This window comes from Rana temporaria, chromosome 1 (genome assembly GCF_905171775.1).
Source record: "Rana temporaria chromosome 1, aRanTem1.1, whole genome shotgun sequence".
NCBI lineage: Eukaryota > Metazoa > Chordata > Amphibia > Anura > Ranidae > Rana > Rana temporaria.
In genome coordinates, this window is record NC_053489.1 from 627,587,666 (window position 1) to 627,609,363 (window position 21,698).

The 21,698-nt window shown below is 41.1% G+C and overlaps 1 protein-coding gene across 4 annotated transcripts in view; it reads left to right on the forward strand.

Moving 5' to 3' along the window:
• The window catches only part of ACOX3 (acyl-CoA oxidase 3, pristanoyl), a 186,708-nt gene that overhangs the window by 160,458 nt on the left and 4,552 nt on the right, over positions 1-21,698 (forward strand). For all 4 annotated transcript variants that reach the window (XM_040335363.1, XM_040335361.1, XM_040335362.1 and 1 more), the window contains exons 14-16: positions 8,454-8,569; positions 10,825-10,999; positions 19,514-19,581. In XM_040335363.1, the coding sequence (XP_040191297.1) occupies positions 8,454-8,569; positions 10,825-10,999; positions 19,514-19,581 (359 nt within the window). The remainder of the gene's footprint in view (positions 1-8,453; positions 8,570-10,824; positions 11,000-19,513; positions 19,582-21,698) is intronic.

Consider the following 21,698-nt stretch of genomic DNA (forward strand, 5'->3'; position numbering starts at 1 on the left):
GCAAACATTTCAGTCTCTCGATGTGCAAAACTGTTAGAGACATACCCCAAGCGACTTACAGATGTAATTGCAGCAAAAGGTGGTGCTACAAAGTATTAACTTAAGGGGGCTGAATAATTTTGCACGCCCAATTTTTCAGTTTTTTTTTGTTAAAAATGTTTGAAATATCCAATACATTTCGTTCCACTTCATGATTGTGTCCCACTTGTTGTTGGTTCTTCAAAAAAAATTACAGTTTTATATCTTTGTTTGAAGCCTGAAATGTGGCAAAAGGTCGCAAAGTTCAAGGGGGCCGAATACTTTCGCAAGGCACTGTATTTTCGTGGATGAAAAACTGTGTCTCATACGCTATAAAGGTCAGGAAAAAAGGGAGGATTGAAAGGATTCATGAGGTGTCGAACACAACTGTATACGGTAAGAGAATAATTTGAGGTACATAACATTCAGCATGTATTTATCCCAGAAGGGGTGAGAAGTCACAAATGGTGAGAGGTTAGACTATACCCCGGTTATTTAAGCCTTGGGCTTTTAGCACTTTTGGAGGGTAAGGGATAGTCAGTTTCTCCTGTTGGCATTTCTGCGATTTATTTTTTTTTATTTTTTTTTTCTTGTGGAAAGGGTGAACCAGATCCGAACTGAGGGTTGTTGATTTCAGGGGGTAACAGAAATTCTGCGTACCAATCTGGAAGATCCACTGGAGCTATTTGTAGGTTTCCACAGAATTTTTCCAAGTCCTCTGGAACTTTGAGCATATGTTGCTTACCCATGAAGGAGGCTTGCAGTGCAATGGGAAATTTCCATCTATAACTGATGCCTTTCTCTCTTAAAACAACCAAAGGGGGTCTTAGTGCCCTCCTTTTCTTTAGTGTAATAGGGGACAGATCTTAAAATAATTGCACTGTAGCATCATTGAACAAGATTTGTTCATTGGATCTTGCTTTTTGTAGGACATCCTCCTTTAAGCCAAAGGATTCTGGAATACCTCTAACTCTGATATTGTGTCTTCTTCCGCGGTTATCTAAATCTTCCAAGTGTCTATTCATTTCTATCAGATGCTGGGAGTGTGAAGCAGTAATATCGTCCAATCTGATCAAGGCTCTATCTCTCCTTTTCCCAGCACGCTCAGTTACCGCCATTTGTTCAGAAAGCTTCAGCAATTCTGTTTTGATGTCCGTAATGGCAGATGCAAAAGATCTTTTGATGTCCGCTGCAATATCAGTCCTAATTGCATAGGTCAGGGGTCTGTCTTTATCAATGTTGCCTGCTACTGAATCCTCGGATGGAGGTAGGGACACCTCCTCATCCTCTATATCTTCTTCCATGTTGAGCCTGTGTGTCGCCATTTTGGAATTTCTCCCCCCTCCGCTGTATCTGTATTTACTGAGATTTGCCGGGGAGATTTTTCTTTTAGGGGTTACCAAAGAGCGGAGAACGTGACTGTGTGTCCCCTTTAGTTTTGTGGACATATTCACCTGTCATACGGTTTTTCAGATCCCAGGTCTCACAGCATCTCAGGTTTAAATCATACTTCAGCCATTAGCGCCGTGCGCCAAGCCACTTTCCTAGAATCTTAGGTGGGGTGTGTAATAAGCAGACCTTTCCGTGCTGTATTCGTAACCCAACAAGGTAGCAGATAGATCTGTGTGATTCCTAACAGTTCCTGCTCTTCTGCGTTTGTGAGCAACAATATGGCTGCTTCACTGAGGTAATGGTGCAGGGTTTGTCAGAGGAGAGAGGGGAGTCCCTTCAGTTGCTGCCTCTAGGGCTGTGGTCCTGATTGCCCCAGCAGCCTCCAAAACAAGCGGTGTGGTAATGTTGCACCACCGTGTGAACAGCGTGGGACAGTGGGAGGGTTTCTCCTAGGCCTAAGGTGCAATAATATGGCCACTGCTCACCTCCACACGCCGATTGCTGTCCGTATAGCTCCTGTAGTCCGGGTAAGCTGCCCGCTGAGTCAGGCTCGTCCGGGGGTAATCTTCTGTCGTATCGCGGCCTCGATACTCGAGCCCGGTGATCTCGGAGGCTTTGTAGGCCGCAAAATATGGCGGCGGCTCGGCCGTGGATGGGTTCGGCCACGGGACGGAGTGCAGAGCGGGCGGTTGACTGGGGCTCCTCCAAAAGGTATGTACCCGCTCAGGGAGCCCCCAGGAGCCGGGCTGGTGGTGGTACGAGGCAGACGGCTGAGTCCCCGTCATGGATGGCAGTGGATTAGGCCTGGGATAGCGGAGCTCCACTGATTCGCGTCCTTCTCTGCTCGCAGCCGGACACGCCCCCCTCTTTTTTATAAATTCTTTATGTTTTTTATATTTTTATTTCAACGGTGTTGTAAAAATTGGATGAAACTGTCCAACTTTTTCAGGTTTCTTTCACAAACTTAGTTGCCATTTTATTCAGTTTTCTGCAGTCAGTAAAGCCAGTGGAATTTTTTTATTTTTTTTTTAATATATAAGCATATGTAATTATGTAAAATATTCTCCATTAGCACATTATTTGTTACAGTTCTAACACTAATCTATGAACCAGACATAGCTAGTTGGCCCTGAGCTGGAGAGCTGCATATCTTAGACATTTTTTTAAATACTTTTTTACTTTTGTATTTTTTTGCATTCTATTATTTCTTTATAACCTGTTCTGCGCTGATGGTTTTTCATTCTGTGACCTTCTTTGCCAGAATAATTTTGATGATTTTTCCTAGCCTCTTAGACTGTTCAATTCATGAGTTTTAAAGAGGCAAAATAACAAGTCTTATGGGTAATTGTATTTTATCTTTGGAGTTGCTTTTTTTTTATTTTACTTTATTAAAGTGATATTTTACCTCTACACTCCAGAAAAAAATCATAGCGGGTTCTGGCATATTTCTGCTTTTTATTTATATTATATATAATATATTATATTTAGTTATCTTTAAAAAAAAATAACCTTAGGCTGTAATGTTAAAATGTATTTAAGCCAAGACCTTTTTCTTTTGCAGTCTGTGTATTGTTAGCATGATTACCCTTTATTTTCAGTACAGAAACACAATAGGAGATGAGTTTACATATCTCCACTTTCAGAGTAAATGTCCTCATAGACAGTTATCACAGGTATCCTCAATGGTAGAGTTTCACTGACAGATAGGAAATCTCAAATTTCACATCATCCTGTGTCTTGGTGATGGTGGTCAGTTTTGGAATTTGATTTACTTCACTTCCTTCAAATATCCTATATCTAAAATTTCCATGACACATAGACCCAACATATGAGATCTCATCCTGTCTAAAAACTCCTAGAAACCCAGGGAATTGGGATGAAGTTAGTAATTTGGGTACCTTCATATTAACCATTACTCTTCCCTGAAGGTATTCCCAATGTTCACATATTGCTGGTAATATTTGCTTTCATTCAGCCACAAGAGAATGAGTGAAGTTAACCCTTATTTTGGGTGAGTCGGCTTGGCTCACAGTCAGTGTTCCAGTTCATACCCATTTGGCTGGAGGTTAGAGGGTTTTTTTTGCAGGTCGGTCAAAATCTTCAATGTTCATTGTGGCAAACTAGCAATGAAGCTATAAGAGAGAAGAAATTTGCCAATCATACTTGCTGGGGAAGCACCTCCCTGTGAAAGTGTTGCATTGCCAATGAATAAGCTGTGCGCCCATTCTACTACAAATCTTTGCTACTGAAGTTTAAAATGATACTAAACAGATAAGTGTTAATTGCCATAGTTCATTCACATAAATCATATATAGCATGGCACAGTATTTTATTTTTTAATCCTCACCTTATTCCTGCAGCGCTGTTGTGTGGTCGCATGATCTTATTTATTATTATACAGGGTTTATATAGCACCACCATTTTGCACAGTGCTTTACAACATGGGGGCAAATAATACAGTTACAATACAGTTCCATACAGGAGGGATCAGAGGGCCCTGCTCTTTAGAGCTCACAGTCTAGAAGGGAGGGTCAAGTGGACCAAAAGGTAACAGATGTGAAGGATGATCAGATGGATAAAATTAAAATAAAATTGCTAGGTGTGGGTAGGATAGGCTTCCCTGAAGAAAGGGGTTTTCAGGGATCGTCTAAAAGCTAGGAGTAGGAGATAATCAGACAGATTGGGAGATCCATAAGATTGGAGAGGCTCTGGAAAAGTCCCGGAGGCGACCATGGGAGGAGGTGATAAGGGAGCTAGAGAGCAGGAGATCTTGAGAAGAACGATGAGAATGATTAGGTTGGTATTTTGAGACTAGGTTAGTGATGTAGCTGGGGGCAAAGTTATGGATGGCTTTATAAGTAGCTGTTAGTATTTTGAATTTAATTCTTAGGGTGAGCGGAAGCCAGTGGAAGGATTGACTGAGTGGAGTAGCAGACACAAAGCGATTGGTAAGGTGGATGAGTCTGGCATCAGCATTCATGATGGATTGAAGGGGGGTAGAGGTAAACCAATGAGGAGGAAGTTTCGGTAGTTCTTCTCATTCTTGTTCACAAAATGTGAAATATCCCAATAAAGGGGAAACCGTTATAAATGAATCAGTGAATCAACTTCCCACCTATTTTCCCCTCTCCGAGACCCAAAAAAACTGGTATCAGTAGATTTATGCATTGAGGATAGTTCAGAAATATTCACAAGTGGCAGCACAGTGGTGCAGTGAGTTGCACTTTCGCCTAGCAGCAAAAGGTTCGCTGGTTCGAATCCCAACCACGACACCATCTGCCTAGAGTTTGCATGTTCTCCCTGTGTCTGCGTGGGTTTCCGCCGGGTACTCAGGTTATCACCCACACTCCAAAGACATGCTGGTAGGTAAATTGGATCTCGTCCAAATTGGCCCAGTATATATGTATATATGTGTATGACTGTGTCCCTAGTGTGTCATGATCCTACGGGGTAAAAATGACCGCACCAGCCAAGCAGATACTGGCTGGAAAAAGCACCCAGAGGCGATTAAGTTTGCATGCGTTGCGCTATACAAGTCATTTATTCATTTATACAAGCAATCGTAACTCCTGGCAAACGGCTGCATACTCAGTGAAATAAATATGTGTCTTACCTGCCAAAAGATGTATTGTTCTGTTCAGTAAGTCTTGTGATCCAGGCACACCTGCCAGATAGCATGGGCAGCCAAAGTTAATGAAACCTTATGTTGCTTTTCCATTAGAGGTATAATACTGCAAACCCTACAGGTATTGATGTGAACCTTCCACTTTTTCTTTGAACTGCTATAGAATATGTTTGCACTGTATAAATGATCAAATTACCATTTACAGTTCTACTTATTAATAGAATATGCTCTTTCACAAATGCTACCTCACTAGGCCAGAATTATTTTCACTTAATGATGATTAAATACCTCTATAATATGAACAGTTTAGTGTAATTTTGAAGTGCTTTTTCACATATAGGAGATCAGCATACACTGCGACTATCATTTTCTCTAACATTTATTTAAGGAATCACAGATGTTAACAAGTCATTCCACGCTACAGATTTAATCCTGAAAACCGATTATACTTGGTAGAAAACTAAAGTTCAGGGCTGAAGTCAAAGGAGTCAAGACGTAAACATTGCATGTGACTCACTCATTGTGTCTACACAAGGCAAACTGTAATGAGGCTTATCATAAAAAAATGACTCCTCTAATTAATCAAGAGGGCACACATCAGCATTACCAAATACCACTGCTATTTTAAGTAAAAAGCAGGCGCCCTTTTGTGCCATGAATAAAAACATTGCTCTGAGCCCTGTTAATGTCGCTAACATTCTAAGCAAAAATAACATGGTCTCTGGCTACCATGTAAATTGTATTTGTTTGACTTTATCAGAGAATGTAAGGGGTCTATATTTTGTAGTCCATATCTGACAAAGCCGGCTTATGCTAACAAGCAATATAAAAAAAAACACTGAGTACAAAATCTGGTACATGGTAGCCAATCAGCTTCTAACTTCAGCTTGTTCAGTTAAGCTCTGACAAGAAAAACTGGAAGCTGATTGGTTTCTATGCAGAGCTGCACCAGATTTTGCACCAAAATGCAAAAAAATGCTTTTGCTGCAATATTCGGCCTCATTTCAGGGACATTTAATCTGGTTGCTTGCTTCTTATTTCACTTTTTTTCCAGTGTAAAATACGAGAATTCACAATTGTGGCCTAAATGTGGTTGTCATAAAAGCAAAAGGATAATGACATTCTGCAATAGATCATTTCTTTTTCAGAATCAACACATAATGTGCAGCTGTCGGGAGCGTGAGTCAGGCTCCTGCCCCTACTATGTAGCCTGCCGCTTGGGCCTGGCCTGTGCTGCCTCTACAGTGTATTTCTATTGACTGCAATCGGAAGCAGTCTTTTCCCTGGCCGGCATCTTTGTTGCTGTGTGGTTGATCTGTGGGCATCAGTTCCTCCCTTTTCATTGACCAGTGGCGCCGCACCTCCTCCACAGGGTCCTGGTGTCTACCCCTCTAAACTGACTGACTGCAGCCCTGCAGCGTTCTATTTGAGCATCACAAACCCAGGGCTCTGGTTTTGTGATAGCGCTTTGTTTTCTGGCTCCCTACCTGTTGTGCCTCGGTTGTCTCTGACTGTTAACCTTTTTTGGATTTCCTTGTTGCTGACCTCTGCCTTGAACCTGGATTACGCTTGGATTGCTTAAAGCCTTGACCTCTGATGGTTTACTGAATTACGCTTGCCAACTACCTGCCTTGACCTCAGAGAATCAGATACGCCAGAATGTGTCTAAGATACGACTGGCGTAAGTCTCTTACGCCGTCGTATCTTAGGTGCATATTTACGCTGGCTGCTAGGGGCGCTTCTGTCAGAAACGTACTTGCGCCCGTCGGATTTAGCTACGTCGTTTACGTAAGACGTTGGTCCGGCGTAACTTTACCCCTCATAAAGCAGGGGTAAGTCATGTTGGGTATGGACGTCGAAAACAACGTCATATTTTACGTCGTTTGCGTAAGTCGTACGTGAATGGGGATGGGCGTAGGTTATGTTCACGTCGACTAAGCATTGAGCCGGCGTAACTTAGGGAGAAAATTCAACGTGATACTGAGCATGCGCCGTTCGTTAGGAGCTTAATTTACGTGGGGTCGCGATTCATTTCAATACAACACGCCCCCTAACAGCCTACTTTGAATTACGCAAGCTTACACCGGCCCATTTACGCTACGCCGCCGTAACTTAGGGCGCAAGTTCTTTGTGAATACGGTACTCGCCTCTCTAAGTTACGGCAGCGTAGCGTATATGAGATGCGCTACGCCCGCATAAAGTTGCGCCATTCTTTCTGAATCCGGGCCCAGAACTGTTTACTGGATTACACTTGCCTGTTACCAGCCCAGGCATCAGAACGGTTTACTGGATTACATTTGCCCCTTGCCTGCCCTGACCGAAGAACCATTCCCTGGATTATGCAACCAGTTTCAGGCCTTTGACACTCACCTGACCATCTTAGGTTACAAGTACCCTTTCCTGTTCTCTACACTCGTTCCCGTTGCCGTTTGGGCAGAAACTCTAGCATGGTGTACTAAGACATGTCTGCAACCCATAGACCTGCTTGCCTTAAGAAAATAGGGCCTGCCAAAGGTAAAAAAAACACTCACCAGCTTTAGTTCCTGACCTATGCATCAGGCTGAGCAACACGCCAGCTGACAGAGATTGACACCTTTGGGATTGTATACAGAACAGAGACACAGCTATATAGGGGTGACCTTGCCATCTTAGTTTGCGAAAGACTAATGATCTTTAGTTGACACTCACCCTAGAAGTGCCCACTTAACAGAATGTTCTGTTTAGGCTGGAATTTGTCTTTAATGTGGAGTTTATCCTTTACCTGGACAACATTTAGTTTGCTAAATCACTGTATATCATAAAACTTATTTTTTTTCATATACAGTTTACATTTTTGTGCTGCTGATCTCCAGCAGCCTCTCTTAGACACTTCTTGCTCCAGTTTCAGGTACAGCATTATTGCTGTGTTCTGAAGTGGCTTCCCAATAATGTCAACAGTGGACTGTGTCTGCACATGTAGTCTCCACCGGGGTACATGTGACAGGGTGAAAAAACAGGAGTTGTCACCCCCATAAGATAATGCCTGAACAAAGATGACAAGATCAGATGGCATAATTTTCTAAAAAAAAAAAGCTGCATATTTTCAATAAAAAAAAACTTGGATTTGCCCATCAAAACCATTTGCTCCCAGTGTACACCAGTGGCAGTGCGATCACCATGTGAACGTGCCCTAAAGGTTTTGTGTAGCTTTATCAAACAATACATTTTTTTCCCTATAGATTTACATAGGGTTTCTGTTTTGTATTTTCACATGCATTTAAAGTCAGAAAACCATTTAGTTACCATTATGGATTTTCGGTTCCTACAATGCACTTTTTTAGATGCACTACAGCACATTTATGTAATTTTACAAAGCTTCTCTGTAGAATTAAATGGCTATTATTTGCTGATTGTAATGACTTGTGTTCTTATTTTCTAGTTCCTTTGGCAGCTTACCGGTGGCTGGTGTGCTACCTTCTTCAGGAGAGTTATCATAAACTCCAGCAAGAGAAGCAGAATGCCACCAATGATTTTGATGCAAGAAACAATAGTCAGGTAGTAGATTGCATGAATATTCTTTTCCCTCCTTGCCCTGGTTTCTTAATTCTTATTTTTTTTCAGTGATTGACACTATTTTTTCATCAGATATCCAATGAAGCTGACTTTCATCAGTCTTGCCTACACACCATCAGTTAAAAAAACTATCGTGTCAGAATGCGGTGACGTAAAACACAACGACGTGCTGAGAAAAATTAAGTTCAATGCTTCCAAGCATGCGTCGACTTGATTCTGAGCATGTGTGGATTTTTAACCAATGGATTTCCCCACAGACGATCGTTTTTTTCTATCGGTTTTTTAACCATCAGATCATTTTAAAACAAGTTTTTTCACCGATGGATAAAAAACTGATGGGGCCCACACACGATCGGTTCGTCTGATGAAAACGGTACATCAGACCGTTTTCATCAGACGAACCGATCGTGTGTACGCAGCATGAGTCTTATTGCAAATATTTTCAGCTGCATCATTTCTTGAACTAAATATTTTAGGACTTTTAACTTTATTCAGAACATTTCCATTCATGGCACAGACCCAGTTCTGTGTCCGTTAAAGTGACATTAACCACATTTTCATATTACTTCATATAAGCTACATACACCTTCAGGGCTCAAGTCCTGTGGGACCGGAGTTCCTGCACTTTTTTCACAGCAGGAACTCGGTTCCCTTTGCAGGACGAGAGCAGCCGAGCCGCCCGAGCCAATCCTTCACTAAGCGGCGATGCCCAGCTCGAGTCACTGTCAGGGGCAAGCGAACCTTAGTAATCCTTTGTTACTGGCCGCTTCCTGTATATGGATTCATTGGGTAGTGTGCGGGTATTCCGTCACTTCCTCGAGGAAGTGACGGAATACCCGCACACTACCCGATTAATCCATATACAGGAAGCGGCCAGTAACAAAGGATTACTAAGGTACAGTGGATCGGAAAAAAAAAACATGCGGTTTAGTAATTATGCATATGAGCGTATCATATTTATTTTTTTTGGTGGGGGAGTGGATCTTGGGTGGGAGTTCCCACACTTTTTTCCCCAGGACTTGACCCCTGTACACCTTGCATGTTTAATTTCCCAACTGACTAAAGTGCTGAAGTGACAAGTGGTGTAAACATAAATTGGTGCAATTCATGCTCCCCTCTTATGTGCCCACTCAATCACCAGCTGCCATAGACTCCCATGACAGATGTCTTTTGCAATTTGTGAATCGTCTCAGATGCTGAGCGTTGTAGTCCTCCAAAATGGCTCCTTATTTGCAGGTGAAGATTTGCCCATATATGGTATTAATGGCAAAGAAAGGGAAGAGTATATAGCGTAATTCTGTTTATTAAGGCATAGCATAAACAAGGTATTCTACTTAGTATAAAATAATACAGGCATAAAAGCCAGAACTGGAAGTGCGCTGAAACTTGCGTGTCACCAGCCGGATCTGACGTCACCACCAAGGGTCACCTGACGTGTTTTGTCCCTCTCACGGGGGGTTATCAAAGGTTACCTTTGATGGCCCATGGAAGGGACAAAGCGCATCAGGTCACCCCAGGTGTTGATGTCCGATCCGGCCGGTGACTCGCAAGTCGCGGCGCACTTTCGGTTCCAGTTTTAATGCCTGTATTTTATACTATATACTAAGTAAGTGAAATGCCTTGTTTATACTATGCCTTAATAAACTGAATTACGCTATCTACTCTTCCCTTTGTCATTTAATACCATATATGAGCAAATGTTCACCTGAAAATAAGGAGCCACGTTGGAGGACTACCAAGCCCAGCATCTGAGATGATTCTCAAAGCTCAAAAGACTTCCGTCATGGGAGTCTATGGCAGCTGGTAAGTGAGTGGGCACATAGGAGTGGAGCATGGCTTGCACCAATTTATGTTTACACCACTTAGCACTAAAGCACTTTAATCACGATGGAACTTTAATACTCTACTAAGAAGATCACCAATAATGATGGACTTTTTTTGAACATTTGATTAATTCAAGATATGAGCTTAATATGTTTTTGAAATAGTTTTATGTGTATTGATACCAGTAATTTATTTCAACCAGGATTTACAGTGAGAGCGCTCTTTACACGTATGCACATGTTTCATTTCCCATTTTATACATCCCAAAGATTACTCAAAGGTTGTTATTTATTTGTCTTTTTAGATGTCCTATGCAAATAGTTGTACTCCATTTTTTACATGACTTGTGACGTAGAATGTTTTCACCAAATACATCAAAACCATTTAAACTGGTGTTGCTTTTTTTTTTGTAGGTCTATTACTGTCGATCATTGGCCCTGGCATTCATTGAACATACAGTACTACAGAGATACTATGATTACACCCATGACTCCAGCACTCCTATATCCCTGCAGCCTGTCCTAAGGAAGCTGTGCGCTCTGTATGGCTTGTGGTCCTTAAGCAAACACATGGCAGTCCTCTATCAGGGTAAGAGTTAAATGGTATGAGTACTCTATTGGGATAGGAGTGAAATGTTGGGGTACTCTATTAGGGTAAGAGTGAAATGGTAGGGGCTCCTTATCAAGGTAAGAATGAAATAATGTAAATTCTGCCTACTGGGGTCAGTAACAGACCTTGCTCTGACTAATGCAAAGTGCACCCTAATTGACCTACTTTACTTTTGTGCCAAAAAAGCATTGGATAAAACTTTATACCCTTCACTATCTCTTTTGGGAGCAGCCAAGCCACTTCTAACAATTAGGCCAACCTAACAAATTTCTGAAAGTTTGCGGCCCTTTTTTAGATGTAGCCTACATGGTCACGTCTACGTCTTTGTAACTAAATAGGATTGGACCCCCACACCATCTGTTTTTACAATGATATATGCTCAGTTTGGTTACCTTTTAACAGGCTAATCGGCATACAGGTGGTCCTAAGGTTACAAACAAGATAGGGTCTGTAGGTCTGTTCTTAAGTTGAATCTGTTTGTAATTCGAAACAGGTAAATTTTTTAAGTGTAGCGCCAGCCAAAAAAATATATATTTTTAAGCTTTTTGGATAGCTTAGGGAAGGGTTAACACCCCATGTAATGTTTGTTTTGCTGTCTGTGCCCTTGTTCTGAAGATTTCACCTCACTTTCTGTTCCAATGACAATTGGATTTTGAAAATGTTGTTGTGGAAACAAGGATTGGTGATAACGCATCAGTGGATGTATCTTTTTTTCCCATAATAACTTTTACGAGAGTGAATTCCCCTTCCTAGGGGTAGATTAGTAGGAGTCGTTTGTAAGTCGGATGTTTGTAATTTGGGGACCACCCGTACTACACTCCCCACTCACTGCAAAATTTAGCACCCCAAACCAAACCCCTAGAACAACCTTCACAATGGCATCCTTCAAAGAGATGCTGAGAATTGTAGATTGTTTACATCACCTTGATGAGTGGTTGCGCAGCCATCACTTCCAACCGCTGTATGATAATCTTTTAAAGGAGCTTTTGGTTCCCTGTTGCCCACCCTGCAACCAAGGAACTGCATGAAACCCAACAGTCAGGAGTGGAAACCTTAATTTGGAAAGGTGCTGTAAAGACCATAAACTCTTGCAGTTTCATTTAACATGTCCCCAATCTCTGACTATACACTGCAGTATATTCCTAGTCTCTCATCACTCTCTGGCCATCTCCTATACAATACATTCTGTAGTTTTGCGTTTTTATTTAGCATTGTATACACCGAATATTATGTGCGAGCCTGTGGCGATGTCTTGGGTTGCCGTTGAGGCTCCCTATGTATCATATGGTGACCTCCACTACGCTAGATGCTAAGAATGATGAATTAATACTTTTACCGAAGAGTATAATTTAACTGTTATAATGAACATGTTAGCCTGTGGATTCAGCAGACATCCTTTGTGCCAGTACAATATTGTTGGGAATGATAATTATTGACTATAGGATCCAGTCTGGCCAGTATCCCTATCCCCATGTCTTGTGGGTTGGGAAAGTTTGTAAAGGTCTAAAAAAGGCTGAAACTTCACCATGCTGGGTGTATAAGACATATGATTTTTACATTTTATCCTGTACTGCTACATTCTTTGTCTTGTGTGTTTTGGTGGGGTCTATAGTTCATGGATTCACTGTGATAGAGATGTAGTAATGCTATGTGCTGCTTTATAGTAGACAAACTACTAGACATACTGCCCCACCACCCTACTGCAATTGGCAAGATTGTGATAAAATATACGGTAACTAACACACTACTATTGTTTATTATGTTGTTAGGTTTGATTTACATATACATGCCAACTGGTTCATTGCACACTCAATGCACTAACAAACAAAAACACCACATACCCACACTCATGCACATCTGCACCTTCCAACCCCTGGCAAAAAGTATGAAATCACCACTCTTGGAAAATGTTTATTTAATTGTAGAAAAAAAATAATAATCAGACATGCCTCAAAACAATTTCCATTTAACATTCCATTCTCCAGTTAAAAAAAAAAAAAAGAAAGAAAACTGTAGTCAGTTGCAACTGTTTTTGCAGGTCAAGCAGAGGAAAAATTATGGAATCGCTCAATTCTGAGAATTTTTATGGAATCACCATGTACTTTGCAGTTCTAAAACAAACATCTGCATCGGATTACATCCTGAAAAATGATGTCATTATCACCAAACATTGATGGAATAAGAAAAGTGTCCAAAATCTCAAAACTTGTGCATTTATTGAAGATTTAATGACTGTCGTCCCCCGTACTTTTACTGACATGCAACCCAATGATTGTGGAAATTTGCATTATTCTTGTTGAATTTGTTTATTAAAGTTTAGCCAATTACATAGATACATTCAAAAGCAGTACTGGAAAGTAACATATCAGAGTACAATAAAAGAATATAGCTCCACAACATAACTGAAAATATCCTATATTGCACACTCTGTTCCCGGGTTAGTAATTGAAAGAACATTTTCTAGCTTGATCGATAGAGGCTGGAACCAAACATGGATAATAAAATGTATAACTAAGCCTCAGAAAAGTAATGAGTTACGACTTATCAACAATATTAACCACTTGCTTACTGGACACTTAAACCCCCCTCCTGCCAAGGGCAATTTTCAGCTTTCAGCGCTGTCTCACTTTGAATGACAATTTTTTTTTTCACACAAATAGCGTTTTTTTGGTGGTATTTGATCACCTCTGGGGGTTTTATTTTTGCTCAACAAACAAAATAAGACGTACAATTTTGAAAAAATCTAAAACATGTCTCATAGTTTGTTATAAAATTTTGCAAACAGGTAATATTTCTCCTTCATTGATATGCGCAGATGAGGCTGCACTGATGGGCACTGATAGGCTGCACTGATGGGCACAGATAAGGCGGCACTAATGAGACTGCACTGATGGGTGGCACTGATAGGCACTAAAAGGTGGCACTGATGGGCAACACTAGTGATGATGCACTGATTGGTGACACTAATAGGTGGCACTGTGGACACTGGTAGGTGGCGCTAGTGGGCACTGGAAGATGGCACTGGTGGGCACAGATGGCTCTGCGGCTGCTCTCCTTGATCAGGATCGATATCCCTCTGACAGCCGCTGGTGATCGAAAAAATGGCCAATTATAGGCTCTGTTTACATTATATGATCAGCTGTCATTGGCTGACAGCTGATCATGTGGTAAGGGGTTGGGATTGACCCCTTGCTTCGATCTGTGATTAGCCGAGTCTCATAAACTCACTGATCACAAAGCGATGAGTGCGCCCTGCAGGGGGTGCGCAGGCCGCTCGTCTATTGACGCCTTCCTGGCAAAGTAGGTCCGCGCTGTAGCCATCATTCGGCTATAGCGCGAATGGGAAGGTGTTAATCAGAAAAAAGTGGTAAGGGAATATCACTGTTATAAGACACATAGGAGCTTATACATACAAGTATTGCTGTTTGAACCTGAAGAAAAGAAGGAAAAAGAGGTAGAAGAAAGGCATAACAAAAAAGAGAAATAAAAAAGGAGAAACGAAAGGAGGAATCCCCAGGGCTAATGCCGCGTGCACACCCCAAATACCAGATTTCTCGTCTACAAGTCATCCAGAACACGGCAGCAAGACTGGTAACGGGGAAAAAACCCTGGGAATCAATCACCCCGTCCCTGAGGACCCTTCATTGGCTAGCCGTAAGAGATCGGGTTAGATTCAAGGCCCTCTGCCTCACTCAAAAATGTATACAAGAAATCGCCCCCAATATTTATGTGAGAAAATAAAATACCACAACCCCAATTGTGTTCTTCGATCAACCAACCAAAATCGACTTCAAATCCCCAAGTCCTGCTACAAGTCTAAAGGAGAACGAAGATTCGCAGTCCAAGGACTTCGACTGTGGAACACGCTACCAACTAACATCTGAATGGAAGAAAGTCATCGGACCTTCAGGAAAAAACTCAAGACCCACCTCTTCTGAAGGATAAGGAAGAAAATGGATACCAAGCGCATTGAGGCGATTCAGTTGGCATTTTTAGAGCTATACAAATTATTCACTCACTCACTCATATTCAGTGATGAATCACAAATCTGCATTGGGCAGGGTAATGATTCTGGAACTTTTGTTTGGTGCCCTTCCAATGAAATGTATGAAGAAAACATACAAATTTCCACAATCATTCATTACATGGGGTTGCATGTCAGGTAAAGGTACGGGGGAGATGACAGTCATTAAATCTTCAATAAATGCACACGTTTATATTAAGATTTTGGATGTTTGGTGATGCTGACATAATTTTCAGGATGTTATCTGATGCAGATGTTTGTTTTAGAACTGCAAAGTACATGGTGATTCCATAAAATTTTCCTTGAAATTGAGCGATTCCATATTTTTCCCTCTGCTTGATCTGAAAAAACAGTTGCAACTGACTACAGTTTTCTTTCTTTTTTCTTTTTTTAAGTGTTTCTTAAAGCCAGAAGGTTGGATTGTTAAATGAAAATAGTTTTGAGGCGTGTCTGTGATTTAGTTATTTTTTTTTTACACAACTAAACAATTGAATGAACATTTTCCAAGAATGGTGATTCCAAACTTTTTGCTAGTGGTTGTAGGTAGTTGACCAGAAGAATATACTATATATCTTAAACTTATTCCACGTAATGAATTAACAAATCCCTGATGGAGGGGGGAATAAAGCATTCCCAACATTAGCCTGCCAAGTGCCATTGCATTATCAAGTGCATCAATCCAAGGTCACCATTAAGCCTCTTTTTAGACGAGTAAATCTCGGTGGATTGTGCTCTTTAAATTTAATAAATATGTTTTCTTGACATAGAACAATATAGAATTGTTGGACATATAATTTTTTGTCATAGAACAATATAGAGTGAATTAGAATTTTTTGATTAAGTCACATGATGTGGTTAGGTTAGTCAAAGTTTTAGTAAACACTGTTCCCCAAACCCAATTGTTAGTGTACTTTGATACACCTATGTTGTATGAGAGGGTAAAGAAGTTGTAACGGAATGACCCGTGACACCCAAAGACTTTTGAAGGATGGGGGGCACTCCTGTGCCAGCGTCACTAATGACTCTTGGGTCTAGGTCACCCTGTGCCCCTTTTGGGCATAGGGTGACTGATAAATGATAATTCATATTTTGCAGGATATCTTGGAATATTACAGTTTGATTTCATGCTGACCCCCAACCGGTCAATATAAGTGTCTACTTCAATGCTTAACCTAGGCTGTTGAGATGCTAACTAAGTCTGCTATTATGGGATGTTAAAGTATCTTGCTGTGATTACATTCATTGTCCATTGTGCTAATTACGTCTGCTCCTAAGACCTTTCATTGTGTGAAGATGCTATTGATGATAGATATGTGTTGTGAGTTAGCAGTCTAAAGGTCAGACGTCTGACTTAAGAAATGTGTATTATGAAGTAGGTGAGAACAGCTTGGCGGAGCCATGCTGTCTGGATAATGTTTAGTAATTAGCCCATCTGAAGGTGTATTGAAGCCCCATTGTGTGATGCTGGGGGTGGAGAGTTTCATTGTCACTGTAACATGCCTGTAACTGCATAAAAAGCTGAGTGTACCATTAAAGTTCGTTCATACATTTTGGAACCAGTAACAGCTTGTCTCGTTATTCTGGGAAATGGGATGAATCGTGTCTGCTAGATTGTGGAGTGTCAGATAAGCTGTCGTGGATGATGGAATGGGAATATCGTAAACGGTGGTGACCGTTACAGAAGTTATGTAAACTTAAAATGGTTGTACAACCACTTTTACCTACAGGTAAGCCTAGATTAAGGCTTACCTGTAGGTGCTGGAAATATCTCCTAAACCTCCACAGTTTAGGAGATATTTACAATAAAGATGAGCGCCGATGTGTACGGTGCAGGCACGCTTTAGAATCGGCGATCGTGCCGTTTCCAAAGGAGGTCATGCCGTGACTGGCGACTCCGGACAGTTACAGAGCCGGATTTCGCGGCCCCGGAAGGAAGAGGGGTGAAGAATGGACTCTTCCTTCACAGGGGACAGCGATGACATCACAGGCTTCGGTTTCAGGTGACACATAATGGGCTGCATAGTAGCCCATTATGCTTTACCTTTGCAGGGAAATAAAGAGGAAGTAAAACCCATTAGGGTTTACTTCCTCTTTATTAATATGGGATTGTATATGCTGTTTGTTCAAGAAATTGGTGCTGTCTATGTGGAAGTATTTAGGCAGATTGTGTTACAGCAATATTGTTAATATGCTGTAAAAGTTCAGTGTAAAACAATTACATCGTCCCTAGCAGGATAGGACAAATCAAAAACTTACGTTCTCTGAGCTGGAGACTGAAGTTTTTGTTAAAAGTCAAATGTCTCAAGCTGTGATCTTTGGTTTATTTTAAGATATTCTGAAATATATAAACATTTGTCAGAGCAGATGAGTAAATTGTTCATAAATGTAATGATTTTATTATTTTTGCAAGCTAAATTAGGGGTAAAGATTAGTGTTGTGCACTATCTCACTGCAACCAATCATTGAAGGAAACCTGTCACGAGAGGATTATATAGGCTGCCTTTGCTATGCTTGGCTCCTGCTATTTTCGTTTTGCCTTGCTGCCGTGCTGAAAAAATGGCTTCAGGACTTTGAGTCAGTGATGTGGAACAACTGTGAAGATGTAGGATGTCCTGACTTTGCTCTGAGCTTACTCACTGATGTTCTTTCAGGTCAGTGGCTCCGATGGTTGGTGAAGCCATGTGTTCACCATGACAGGTAAGGAACTGGCATTTTCAGAAGAGGTGAACAATGGCAGTGTCACATACCTGGTAGGAGACTGAAATTACAAGTTTGACCTCTTTTGTATCCCCAGCCCTGGCCCCACTGAAGGTGGAGCAGATGGTGCTGAGGGACAGGAGGAACATGCATGCTGGCATTTGTTAGTAGCAGAACTTGCAGTAAGAGATGCAGGCCTGGATGGTCTAGCAGGACACCGGATCAGCAACAGAGGCTGTGCAGGAGTATTCACTCCAGGGATAAAGTGATAATTCTCCCACGCTACAAAACTTTGGTCTGGTCTCACCTGGAGTATGCCCTGGAGTATGCTGTCCAGTTCTGGGCACCAGTCCTCAGGAAGGATGTACTGGAAATGGAGCGAGTACAAAGAAGGGCAACAAAGCTAATAAAGGGTCTGGAGGATATTAGTTATAAAGAAAGGTTGCAAGCACTGAACTTATTTTCTCTGGAGAGGAGACGCTTGACAGGAGTTATGATTTCAATTTCCAAATACCGTTTAAAAAAACGATTAGATAAGCACCTGTACGACCGCAACATACAGGGATATACAATGTAATACTGACACATGATCACATATGTCTCTTTTCAACCTCACCTACTATGTAACACCTACTATGTATAAGGTTCTGGACGTGTGGCTTGTCAGGGCTCCCAGCAAGCTCACAACAGGAAACTTCTGTAATGATTAGAGCTGATGAAGATGACAGCCAGGGCAGGCACTCAACATGGAGCCAAATCGTAAACAAAAACGTGGTCACAGGGTAGCCAGCATCAGCAGCGAGTGGGCAACAAGGTACAGAAGCATAGGCAGGAACATTGTTAAGAGCAGAACCGAGGTCAGGAACAGGTGGGCAGAAGAGAAAGCAGGATCCAGGGTCAGGTCAGTAATAAGTCAAGTTGGCAACAGAGATTAAACACAGGATGCAACGTAGGTCACATGAACAGTAGATTGGCCAGCACTAAGCATGAGCATCTTTTAACTAGGTCGGCTGGCACCGGTGGTAACTGTGCATGCGCATGCCTGGTCGCCATTTTATGCGAAATACCATGCATATGGGAATGCCCACACACCAGACCTCTCACGCAGATTCCTTGACAGGCAGACCCAATGCTTTGCTCATGAAAGGTGTCCTTTAAAGCCTAACTCCAGGTTTACTTGTTTCTTGAAATTGTTTGTTTGGACCAAGCCTACTTAAACATACTATTTCCTTTACTAATAGTGGTGCCCACTGCCAGTGCTGTATAAACTGTATGTAGCTTCAGCCACTTACATCATGTAGCACTGTGTTCCAGCAGTATTACAGAGACCTCCAGTCTGCTGCTAAAACAAAACTGAGTCCGACTAAGTGCTGCTTAGCCATTCACAGGACGCTTTTTAGTTTATCAATGAATAAAAGACTTGCTTTGATTGGCTAGAGGAGAGCATGACGCCATTTGTTCTCTTCTCCACTTTAGCAGAGGAAGCCTTGAATTCATTGCTAAAAATACAAGGCTTGCTGTGAATGGCTGAGCAACATGATCTTGTTCCGGCAGCAGACTGGAAGTTCCTGTACCGCTACCAGAACATATGCTACATACAGTTTATACATTGCTGACAGTGGACACATCCATTAGTAAAGTAATGAGTTTGTTTGGGCCTATTGTAACTATTAAAAGTAAAGGTGGAGCTACGCTTTAAGGGCGTATACATCATACATTTTTCTAGTATTAGCTTGGCTTTTCATAATGGTTAACTGATGCCTTTCTTACAGGAGGATATTGTGCTGGTGAACTGCCGGGGAAAATCATACAAGATGCTGTCCTGGAGCTGTGTGCAGAGGTACAAATTAAATTAATATCATTAGGAAATATATACAGTGCAATGAGCAGCAATGACCAACAAAATGCAGTAACGTATAGTAGCCAAATTTTGTTTTGAATCAGAACAGTAAACGATGATTGGTTGGTATGGGTTACTTTACTACACTTGGCATAATATCATATACAGTATCTTGCAACCAATTTATTGTGAAGAATTATCCCATCCGTAGTTTCTATTTGCCGGCATTGTTCCTCATAGCAGCTGAACAGGACGCCGTCTCTCTGCGCCAATGTAACAGGAGCCACCAGCAATCAGCTGAATGTAACATGGAGAAGCATGGTGTCAAATAAACAAAAGGAGGGAAATTACATGGATGTTCACTGTATTGTTCATTTAAGTACAAGAGACTCCATTTTCTTCACGCTGTTGAAATGTGTTCTGTAGATGAAATTGTCCCCTCTATAGGATTTTTCTTGTTTAATACATTAATTAGTATGGTCCGTTGTATTGGACAAAGAAATACCTTGTCAGTAGGGCTGCAACTAACGATTATTTTCATAATCGATTAGTTGGCCGATTATTGTTTTGATTAATCGGATAATAGCCTTTTTAAAAAAAAAATGAATTTTTACATTTTTTTTGGGTCAATTTGTTGTTGTGCAGATTACAAAATACAGATTTCCGCAAAAACACATTACATGCTTTTCTGCAGCTTCTCCATTGAAGTCTATTGAACCAAAAAAAAAAGGAAATAGCACCGTTTTGCGTTAAAAAGTCCTTGCCCTTTCCAAATACGCAGCAGCCGAAGCAAAATCATGGATGTGAACGTGTCCCATAGGAAAACATGTAAATGAACTGTAGTGTGTTTCTGCAAAAAAGCACCAAAAAACAGAGGTGTGACCCAGGCCTGAGATGTTTAGTAACATAATGGGGTTAAAAAAAACAAAAATAAGTACAAAAAGAGGAAATAACCGCTACTGTAAGGGGTTCATTTTTTACTGTGGGACAGTGAAAGTAATATTTACAGTAGCTATTTGCTTTTTTGTACTAGTTTTTTTTAACCCTATTACGTTACTGGCCAATTAATCGATTATGAAAATTGTAATCGATAAATTTCATAATCGATTAGTTGTTTTGGCCCTACTTGTCAGTAAGAGTCTTTATTACTGATTGTTGTCCTGCAATGGAGGCACTATTTTCTTCATCGTTTCCTAAAATTTTACAGGGACCAACATCCTCCTGCCTAGTTGTAAACTCTGGTCCCTCGTGCTCTCTTCTGGCTTTGTTTCCATTTCCTGCTTTCACTGAATGACTGACATCAACCCCAAAGAAAATCATTATACCGCACCTGCAGTAGAGAAACATCTGCACTGGGTTGAGGGGACAGCGGGTGGTATAGGAGAGCACGATCTCAGGCCTAAATCTAGAGCTGTATAGAGAGTACCAACTATGAAATATACTTTTACTAACCCACTCATTAGAAAAAATATTACATTATCAGCCTAATGTACATGACAGGTTAACGTTTGAAGTTCAAATACTTCTAAAAGGCAATATGGAACCAACCACCAAGAACAAGCTGGTGAAAGTTGCACATATTTTCCATTATGCTGGGAAATACTGTTATTGGCCTTTTTTGCATTTCTTTGCACATTTCATGAATAAATGTAAGGTTTTAACGAACAGTCTTTGAGAGGCTTGTTCACAGGTCTGGGATCTCATATAATAGAAGATGTAAGGTCTGCATTGCACGTCCATGACCAGCTTTACAAGATTTCCAGGCACCAGAAAAAGTGTTATTCCCCCATCCTTGCTAATTACCTTATACAATGCATTCACTGTTCAGTTTAATTCTCTACCCGGCCTAGTTGATGTTTAAAGGGGTTGTAAAGTTTTTTTTTTTTTTTTTTCTAAATAGCTTCCATTAAGCTAGTGCATTGTTGGTTCACTTACCTTTTCCTTCGATTTCCCTTCTAAATGTTTTTTTCCTTTGTTTTCTTTGTCTGAATTTCTCTCTTCCTGTTCCTCCTCAGTAAGCTGTTCAGTAAGCTGTTCAGGCTGACTAACCACCGCTCGGATGATGGTGGCAAGCTTACTGAGGAGAAACAGGAGGTGAGAAATTCAGACAAAGAGAA